The 10,748-nt window shown below is 38.5% G+C and overlaps 1 protein-coding gene across 1 annotated transcript; it reads left to right on the top strand.

Moving 5' to 3' along the window:
- The first annotated feature begins 3,504 nt into the window (after window positions 1–3,504).
- Window positions 3,505–9,800, top strand: LOC138048643 (uncharacterized). The gene is made up of 8 exons (XM_068894799.1): window positions 3,505–3,930; window positions 4,959–4,977; window positions 6,466–6,571; window positions 7,334–7,428; window positions 7,540–7,640; window positions 7,969–8,144; window positions 9,186–9,356; window positions 9,664–9,800. The coding sequence occupies exons 1-8, from the start codon at window positions 3,505–3,507 to the stop codon at window positions 9,770–9,772; spliced, it is 1,203 nt and encodes a 400-aa protein (XP_068750900.1). The 3' UTR covers window positions 9,773–9,800.
- Window positions 9,801–10,748: the final 948 nt, after the last annotated feature.

Raw genomic sequence — 10,748 nt, 5'->3', positions numbered from 1 at the left:
TTTCTTGCAGAGAATCCTAAGAAACACAAAGTTTTGCGAGATGCAGGAATGTCACAGCTGACACAAAGTACAGCTAGCTGACAAAATTTGGGTCCAGTTGAGGGGCAATCCAACCAAACGCCATCCCAGAAGTCCAATAGCTCATTCACCAGAGGGTCCAAAAATGGATTCACATCTCTGCTTGGTTCCTGTGGGCCAGGAATAATCCCTACAACTGCAATGTTTTCTTCTTTATTTCTTTCCTGTGGTGGCAAGTTCAGAAAACTTAAATAAATCACCCCAACACTGTATACAGAATCCATTGTATGGCTGAAACCAATCAAGATTCAACATACATCCGAAAGTTAGGGGCATCAAAGAAAGCTCTCCTTTTCCATTCTTGAAATTTTTCCAGACCCCTTCCATCATACACATCTCCACGAAGGTTGATATCCCGAGGGTGCTTTTTATACTGCTCCACATTTATCAGCAAATCCAGGCCGTTTAAGGAATTCTTGAAGGGTTTTCTTCACTGAACGGTAGCAGAAAACCCTCTTTGCTTGTAAAGTCAGCTCTCCATGTTTTGAGCATGTAGTTCCTTTAAATAGAGATGGTCCACATGGTTTGTGTCTGAGCTCTTTGTGGATGGCGTGGAAACTCTACAAAACTGCAACGCTCACCTCTTTCTTTCTTCCATTTACCAGAGTACGTACACATTCCTCAGGTTTGTAACATGAACTGCACTTTGGACAAACAATGAACTTTTCAAAGTCATCCCTATTTACTCCTAAAAAGTTCCTTACCATATACAGTGACTTAGGCAGCAGGTCTGATATTAGTTTGAGTGTACTACAATGAAGCAACCTTGAGAAAAGTTCCAGCAGCCTTTTCAAAAAACAAAACAAAGTGCTCACTGCAGCATCTGGTAAGTTATGCATGATTTTCCAAGTCATAATGAAAATAATTACAAGTTTGATGAGTGAAGTGCTCAATAAAGATGATTTCTTGGATAGCACAGACTCATTCTCATTAGCAGCATTATCCTCATCAGATGACGTCATCAGGTTTACAAACTGCAATTCTGCCTCATCATCAGTTTTCTTCCTGGGACAAATGTTCAATAAAAGATGTTCAATAACTAAACTATAAACTAAAAAATGCATAATTTATGACCCAAATATTAATATTTAACTTGGGCCAGGGTCTGAAATTAATTTTCTTCTTTAAAAGAAACCAAATGGTGACTAACCAAACAATTTTAGGTTGCCAGACTAATTTGGTTGACAAATTTACCCTTTGTTTTTATTTTTTTCATCCACATTCAAATAGCAACGGATCTTGACAAAAATAATTATTATGAGCGTGACTTCAGTCACGTTAGACACCATTTTTTTCTTCTACACTGTACACTATGTTTTTATCCAAACCAGCTATACTTCTATTGAGGTAAGTTCGAATCATTCTCAATTCATACTGTAGCTTCCATAATACATACAAGGGCATACACTGTACATATATTCTCCACATACAAATTTTGTGACTGGTTTTGCATTGACTTGATGAGTTAAAAGGAAATGCACTCAAGTCAAACATCAGCAGCCAATCACAATAATTTACATAGTAAATTAAAGCTATACTTAAAGCCAAACTGTAACCAGAGCTAAAAATCAAAAGGGCAAAATTGACTTTGGATGTATCAACTATTGCAGCTGTGCAAGAACCATCAATATATGAAACATCCTTCTTTAAAATCAATCAATAAAGAAATAAGTAAATGTAAGGTTGACTTACATAAAAGTCTTCCACACTGTCTGTTGACTCGGCAGCAGAATTACAATCATCACTGACACATCTAACATAAAAATTAATAAATAGGACATAAATTCTCATAGTCTAGTCAAATAATTTTGAGTGAACAAGAGGGACCAAATGTTTTGATTCCGGAGTCGCCATCTCACATGCACTCAACCTTCCGTTAGTTACTAGCAAAAAATTATTATAAGCACTTATACATACACCGCAGATAATAATTTTATTCAGATATTAAAGCTTTGACAATCAATGAAACTCAGATGACAATCAATGCTCACCCATATCAAAGAATACAATGATGTTGATAATTGGTGAATAATTTAATTTGTTATTTTTTGTGATTTCGATGGTTATTGATTATTGAACGCCATCCTCAATTGATTAAATCATTTCAAAGAATAAAATCGATTCTGCAATTGATTGCGACTTTAAGTCCATCAAATTGTTTCACTGCTTTCAGTTTTTATAATTTCAACAAGTAGCAGTGGCACTTCCAAGACTTTTCAGTTTGGGGGTGCAGGGATGGCGCAGTGGTGAGAGCAATCGTCTCCACCAATGTGGCCCTGGTTCCATTCCTAGAGTCATGCGTTTAGTTTTGTTTCCCACCAATGTGGCCCTGGTTCCATTCCTAGAGTCATGCGTTTAGTTTGTTGGTTCTCTACTCTGCACAAGAGGTTTTCTCCGGGTACTCTCGTTTCCCCACTCCCCCCCCCCCCCCCCAAAAAAAAAGGAACAAAAAATTAATTTCAGTTTATGGTATCCTCAATTAGTGCTCCAGCACTAAAACAACTAGACACCTAAAGTTCCTTTCCTTTGCTTTCCAGAGACAGTAACTTTCTTGTATGTTTTTGTTTACCAGGTTTATACAATGTATCAGGCAAAATTAATGAATGAAACCAATACATGCAATCGAAAAGATGAATATAAATAATTTTAATCTTTTTCCATCAGTCTGACTAGTGAAAACCCTCAGCTGCAGTACCAAAATATACTCTCTACATGGTAATTCTAATTACTTTCATTGTCTACCTGCATGATCATTCATGTATACTTAGAAAGCAGAAAACTCAAGCTTATATATGCTGATGAAAAGCTTACCGAGGTCTTCTGGATTTTCAGTGGAAAGCCCAGCAAATTTTGCAGGGGATTCCGGGTATTCATCACTTGAATAGTGAAATTCCAGGTCACTTGAATCAGAATGGAGATCGATATCTTGCCTTTGCAATACATTGGGTGTATCTATAAGCGAAAAATAAGCTTATTGTTAAATCTGGTTAAATACAGCCGCAGCTTTTATAGATGGGAGAGCAGATCAAACACAAACAACACTTTGTTGATCAATATAAGACATGCGCTTTACCTGTTATCACTGTTGTCTTCCTTCGTTTGTGTGCATTGTAAGTCCGGATTGAGACTAAACGATCACAATGTTCGCACAATCGCTTTTTCGTTGTCGAACTATGTGCACTTTTATCATTCGCGGGAGACTTGTTACATGTAGGAGCCATTAACCACTTTTCTAAGTTACACTGTAGATGACATCGAGAAGAAAAGTTGGAATAAACAGAGGTAGGGAGGCCTGGCTACATAGCTGAAGCGGCAGCTTTGAATGATGGGCTTGTGGCGGGAAATCAATGGTATTACGGATTTATCACGAAACCGTATTTTTCAGTTAAGCGTGCTCATATCGTAGTCTTGTTTGATTTCGCAAACATGTCTCAAACTTTCAGCTCGTTAAACCGCGGTAGAGCTAGCAATTTTTATTCAGCGCCTTCAACTCCGACCTGTTCGAGCAGTTCGAGTTCGAGAGCAAGTCCTATTAACAACAGATTGAATCGATCTTCGTCAAGTTCTGCTAACCGGTCTAGCGACTCTACTCCATTGTCCTCACGAGAGAACCGGGAAACGATGCAACAAGTAATCGCTGGTCTTGCAGCCTGCCAAAGAACCGTAGAGGAACTTCTACAGTCCGTGAAAAGTTCAAACGAGCGGATCGAAAAGCTGACAGACAAAGTAAATGCCCTTGACGACAAAGTGAAGACTTTATCATGCACCGATCTGGAAGACGCTGATGAGTCTAGCAGTGGTAATGGACGCGCAAAAAAGAGAAAGAGGCCTAAATCATCTCTTGTCGTTCAAGTAAGTATACTTGTTATCGTAATGAATGGCTCAGTAACTTCGAAACACCGGAAACCGGTGTTGGGTCACGCTGCACGCAATCAGTCTCATTGATTCCAACTTAGATCGTTCCAACTTAAAATGAAAGGTTTACCGCTAAGCCGACATGATCGCGTCGTTGAGTAAAAATGGTAAATGATTACATTTTCAAGGCTTTAGGGCTAAAATCTGTTTTAGATCTTAAAACGTAAGTTAAAAATTCAAATCTGTGATCCTTTGGCGTTGTTACCCAGGTGAGAAATTTTTTTTGATTAAAAATGCAGCTGACACTTTTGTTATGGAAGCACAGCCTAAATCTTGGTTTCCATAAGATCGCAAACGATCGCGGATTGCAGATCTCAAAAGATTGCAAAGAAGGTTTTCATATGATCGCAAACAATCGCAAAGCAAAGTTTTTATTGCACATTTTAGTCGGAGGAAATATAGAGAGCTTAGGCGCGCGATGATGGCAACCGGAAGTCAACTGTTTTGCTGTTTAACTTGTCTTCACACCACCTCATTTCTATTGTTAAGTATTTTTTGACTAGTAGAGACGATTAGTTTGAGAACGTGGGAGAGACCACTGACCAGGCATGCGAAACGTTCACTTCCTGTTTCTGTACGTTTTATGTTAGAGCAGCGCCAAACGGTCGCGGAAGCTTTTGTTTCTAGAAAACGTGACTGTGATTGCCGCATCTCGTGAGATGCGTTTCTACAGTTGAGCCCAAGTCTTAAAAGTCTGGCTTTCGGGTCAACACAAGAAGTTCTTATCGAAGGTCATTGTGATTTCTTGCTTCTTGGCTGTTTCTTTCGTTTTTTTCGAGTAATGGTACATGGATGTGTTAAAGTTTCGTCATACTTTCCAAGTGTCAGTTTTTTTTTTATAACGTTCTTGTTTTGCCAGTATCTATGCTATGACAATGACATAAACATCATTTTGATGCTTCTTGGATGTAGTTTTGAATTAAAAAAGTGTTCTTTTTTTTTAACCTTAATTTTTTCTACATTAGGTTCTCAAACCAAACGCAGGTAGTCCTATTCTAACAATGATTATTGTGATTTTTTCAAGCTATCGATTTTGAGGTAAATTATTTTCAACCAGCGGTGTCTGCGATTTTCTATATATTGCGTTTTTCCTTTGTTATTTTCCATCATTGTTGTCGCCCTCCGATAGTTCGTTTTCTCTAAAAACTCCGAGTGTCGACATTGTTCTCAACCTGTTGAAAAAGTCGATTAAAAGAAAACCACTGAACTTGACAAGATCCCTAGTAAGTTATTAAAAATGGCAGCTAGTATTGTTGCACCCTCACTAACAGACATACTCACAAAATCAATCCTCACGGGAATCTATCCAACTGAATGGAAATTGGCTACGGTGACATCGATCTTTACAAAAGGCTTAAAATCAGACCTAGATAATTATCGCCTGATCTCCGTTATCCCGCTAGCCTCAAAAGTGCTTGGAAAACTTGTTTATGACCAACTTTATCATTACCTAAAATGATAATAAACTGCTATCAACTTACCAGTCAGGGTTGCGTTCCTTACATAGAACCCTCAAAGCTTTGCTTGTGAGCCGACAAATAGCGGGTATGTTAACATCGACAATGGCTTCCTGAATGGAGTCGTTTTCATTGACCTTAAAAAGGTATTCGACACCATCGACCATGAAATCATTTTCCGCATGATCTCATACTTTGGGGCCGACCAGGCAACTATCATTTGGTTTCAATCGCGCCTACACAATCGGACCCAAAGATGTAATGTAAATGGAAGATTGTCATCTCCTCGCATTATTACTTGTGGGGTTCCGCAAGGCAGCATATTAAGTCCCTTCCTTTTTTTAATGTATATTAACGATCTTCCTAAGTGCCTCCGCGAGGCTTCCCTGAGAATGTTCGCTGACGATACCAATATAACCCTAACTGCAAAAACTCTCTAGCAATAACTCCTGAACTTATCAAACCTGTGACGAGACCTTAAAAAACTAACAACCTCAAATGTACGCAACTATTGAGGGCTGCTTTCCATTCAACGACCGTAGTTTGTCTTCTGAGAAAAACGTAAATTCTGGATAGGAACTTATTAATAATTTTCTCGCATTTCGCGCGCTAAATCTCTTACTCTTCTGACTTCTATATATCTGGTCGAATGTTGACTCGCAAGCCTCGTTTCTGCGCGCTCTGAAACGAACACTACTGCAATGAAGGCTGAACTGTAAAAACAGCCATATTAAGCCTATGAAAGTAAATATGCGTTTGTTTTGCATTTGCATTGCTTCGTTCTGAGTGACTGGCCAGCAAAATTCGCGCAACTTCCTCAACGATCCGCGATTGTCTGCGATCATATGAAAAACGAGTCTTAACTGAACCAAGTCTACTTTACAAACGTAGTTTACGGAGCCAAAGTTAATAGAGTAAGGATAACACACGCTTTTCCATGAATTAATTTTGCCTCGTTATCAGTTTACAACATTTTTCTCAGTTTCACAGCTTGTATTTGGTCGTCTGTTTTTAGGAGGAAGTTCACAAGCTGCACAACAGCAGAGATACCACCAAGCAGTACAGAGGAAAGGAAGTGTGAGTAATTCTTTTAAAAACTTGAACCATTGTTCAATCGGCAGGTAATTTTTTAAGTAGCTTACGTTCATACTATATTTCAACATAACGTTCTCATGACTCTCCGTATTCTTATTCCGGAATAGGGTCAATCGAACGCACCCTTAGGGCCGATTTACACGGCACGATTTTTGTCGCATGCGACAAGCTCACGACGGGCCTACATGTACGACATGACTTACAATTACCGCAGCGTTTTAAAACATGTTTTAAAATTTTACGACATTTTTCCTGACGTACACAACAATTGTAAGTCATGTCGCGGGCCTGTCGTAAGCCGTTGTCGCATGCGACAAAAATCGTACCGTGTAAATCGGCCCTTAGGTTACTCTCGACTCTTGTACGTTTTCGGGTACCGGCATCAACTCTTCTGTTTTCCCGCCAAGTAATCGACTCTTGCGCGCTTTCGGTTAATTTAATGTCATTTGGCCCAGCGTTTTTGTTCTTTGAGCAGTAATTTAAAAAAATTCCAACCAAATAACCTGCACAGTTAGAAAGAAATCCTTGCATAGGTGCGTTATAATCTTCTCTCAATCATCACAACTTGATTACGCACTCTGAATTTCCAGCTCATTCAATAGTTTTACAGTATGTAACAGGCACTACATGAAATGAAATATAAATTAATGGGAAAGGGGTAAGAAAAATAGGTTTCCTCGATTGTCTCCCCAAAATAAAAATTGTCAATATTTTGTTTCGTACGGAAACATTTCCTACGCCGCTGGTACTGTACTGCAGACAATCTAATACTTTTTTCACCATTGTAGGGTCAGCAGTGTTCACAACAAAAAGGTCACTCAGCTTATTGTAGAAGAGCTTTGTCGCCGACCGGGAAGAGGATTTGCCAGAGCTGTTGTTGAAAGTAGGTAACAATGCAGCATACAGTACAGCAAGTCTGCAAAGTTCAATCACTATTGTAAACTTGAAAAAAATGACACCTACTTGGACTAACAAATTCCTTGTTTCTTTGCAGAAACAGCCAAAAAGTACCATGAACACATCCGCAGAAGTGCCTTGGGAAAAATTACTGACGAGATTAGAATGAAGAAGAGAATAAACCCTAGAAAAGAGAGGGTAAGCGATATTTTTACATCTGTCCGCGCACGAAAAGAACTCTACAAAGTTACTCATTCCGTCTGCCCATGACGTAACTATTACTTTATCCTACACATTAGGGCACATGCTGTCAAGTTCAAACATGACATTTATTTGCGGTTTTTTTTATAGTGCATTTTTTTGTTTCGTTTGAAAAGCTTTCCTCTTTCCTGTGAAACATATCAATACTCCTTTTCTTACGGTACATGTATATACGTATATTTATCCAAACCGTCTTAACATCCTTCTATAACTAAGTCATCTTAGTCAATCCGTACTAAAGACAAGCTTTCCTTTTTTGCCATAGAAATACGAAAGGAGAAAGTGCCAGGTAAAGGATGAAAAGGAGGCCCACGCCTTTTCAAAATTGACGAAAGAACACATGTCTACGGACGATGATGCTAACAGTAGTGAAGGTGAAGAGGGATGGGTTTCAAGGCCCCCTAGTTACAGAAGTCAATTGCTGACTCACTTTCTAAACAAGTAAGTAATACTAAAAAATACAATAAAAAGGAAAACGAAAAGTCCTGTATCAACTTAACTATTGAGAAGAATTGCAAACAGTAGAAATAGTAGTAATAGGCCATTCTCACAACACTCGCTGCGCTACGGTTACCTGGCTATCCCAGACAATTTCTACATTATAGTAAAACGATCAAGACTCGAAATACAAAAAATGCTTTTTAAGGAATACCAGTAGGCGCAAAACTCTGGAATGAGATGATATATACGTGATTATTTCCAAGGTAATGTCCAAGGGATAACAGCTTTTAATTTAAAAATTTTATTTATTGTTATTCTTTACTTATTGTAAACGTCTTCTGCGTTTAAATATGAATAATTAATATAATTTTCAGCGGTGAATATAAGAATTCGGTGTTATATTCACCGCGCTACCCGATAAGGCTTGACTCTGAGGCCATGAGGGCGAGAGGAATAATTGTTTTAGTAAAATCCAACTAGCTGGTCAAAAAAATATCGAGACAAAACATCTTTCGCTAGTTAAAGCTAGACTTTAATCCTTTTCTGCGACCAAAACATTACAAATATGGCCGGCGCTTTCGCTACTGGTGGGCTATAACAAATAGCCTATTAGTAGCTCAACCAATCAGAACGCAGCATTGACAATAGACCACTAGTTGGATTTTTCTAATCAGCATTAGTAGATACTAAAACAGTGGATAGCGTTGAATTCGCGCGCTGATTGGCTCGTCAAACTCCGGATATCCTGTGCTATTTACCTGCGAGCAACTCAGGAAAAAATGGCGTCCCGTGACAAGTGAAGAAAACATCCAAATTAATTTTTTGTGGTGTATATTATCTCACTGTTTTGTATATACTAAAACAACTATTCACCCCAGTGCCTAGATTAGCTCTAGCTGCCTGCGGCCCCTTGCTTTACTTAAGAAAATATAAAGATTGTTGTTGTTGTTGTTTTTGTTAGGCTTCTTAAACAACTTTATTCTGCAGGCTAATTTCGTTATCGTTGCTGTGGTCATATGAACGTATTTCTCTTTTCTTTAGACTCGATAAGAGATACCAAAAAGCTGAGAGCTCAGTAAACAAGCGATGGAAGAGAACAAACGCAAGACAAGGGGAGAAATCGGAAAAAGAGCCTCCAAACGGTACGCCCAAGTGGGCACTTTCCGATGAGTGGAAGGCCCTCCTTGAACAAAGAAAGGAGGAGGCGCAGAGGTATGTTAAATGTTTCATGCACTTGACTACTGAAAACAAAAAAATAAATAAATAAAAGGACGTCGATATATATCTTATCTAGCCGGCCGGCCGGCCTTCGACGTTCTTTTTCCATAAATCTCTCTTCAAAAACAGGAAAGTGGCACGATTTATTTATCGACTATGGCTTCTATTAGAAATTAATTAAACAAACAATGCACAAAACAACAAAAAAATATAAGTCGAATTTGATTTGCGCTCTAGTTAACAATTTCAAATAACTTCATTATGTTTCAATGAGTTAAACAACGTCAACTTTCATTGGCAGAAACGATGCAGATTCCGAAGAGGAGGAAGATGACAACATGAGGGAAGAGGAAGCGGAAGATGGCGAAAGTTCAGGAGAGGATACTGAATGGGAAGAGACAGAAAATTAGCCTAGTTTTACTAGGGTTCATTGCACAATTTCACAAAGAGATAGGAAATTAGATTTGTTAATTTTTAATTGTATGATTTCACAAAGACATGGAACGTTAGGCTTGTTGTAATAGGTGCAGTTTGTTTCTTAAAAAAAAAAGACATTTAGGTTTCTCCTTTTATCATGTTTATAATAAGATTTTGAAATGATGGTAAATTAGGTTGAATACAACATTACAGTTGGATTTCTATATTTCATGATGTTTCTGTGACGAAAGGTACTATTTGATATAAATAAAGCAAAATATTTCATTCATTTAAAAAACTTGCTTATCTTCTACATTCATAGTTTAGGCAATGCGCTCTTTTCTCTTTTTCTAAGGCCCCGTTCAGATTAGGTGCCCGTTACCAGGAACGGGTACTTGTCTGAACACGCTTTCGTCAGTTCCCGAGCTTTCTCCCCTGCTTCCCTGCGTTTCAGTCACGACAACGGTGGCCGGTGCAAAGTGGACGAACAAAGAAATAATTGCATTGTTAGAACTGGGGTGTCTGAACAACTTCCAGTTTAGTGCCCGGACAAGGTGTGGTTGAACGGTCATCTAGTCTCAACGGGGCCTAACACCTCTCTCGCTACATCTACACGGCCTTGAACATCCTTTATCCCTCTATTTAGGTCCCAAGATTCCATTTATATTTCGGATTGTGGGAGGTTGGGTAACATTATAATGTCTATATTACATTTGAGAATAAAAAGCAGTGTCCTGAATGCAAGGAGTAAAAACAAAAAAAAGATATGAGTCCGTAACACAGTAGGCGCTCCCAGTATATATCCTTCTTTTCGCAGTATATACTGATATGAACCCTGAACTATAAGGAATCCACCAAAGAGTATTAGAATCCGTATACATACCTGCTATACAATTCCAGTATACCTTATGACTCACACAGTATACATAATGTATACTGACATGTATACTGAAATATAAGGAATTATGC

The sequence above is a fragment of the Montipora capricornis genome, chromosome 5 (genome assembly GCF_036669925.1).
Source record: "Montipora capricornis isolate CH-2021 chromosome 5, ASM3666992v2, whole genome shotgun sequence".
In the NCBI taxonomy this organism is placed as follows: domain Eukaryota; kingdom Metazoa; phylum Cnidaria; class Anthozoa; order Scleractinia; family Acroporidae; genus Montipora; species Montipora capricornis.
This window is presented reverse-complemented; position numbering and strand designations above follow the sequence as displayed.

What these genes read in the sequence shown, in the direction of transcription:
- LOC138048643 (XM_068894799.1), top strand. Translation starts at nt 3,505, where the DNA reads ATGTCTCAAACTTTCAGCTCGTTAAACCGCGGTAGAGCTAGCAATTTT. An exon ending in TGCCAGAGCTGTTGTTGAAA is followed by an intron (nt 7,429 to 7,539) that starts GTAGGTAACAAT and finishes GTTTCTTTGCAG; the next exon opens with AAACAGCCAAAAAGTACCAT. An exon ending in CTGACTCACTTTCTAAACAA is followed by an intron (nt 8,145 to 9,185) that starts GTAAGTAATACT and finishes TCTTTTCTTTAG; the next exon opens with ACTCGATAAGAGATACCAAA.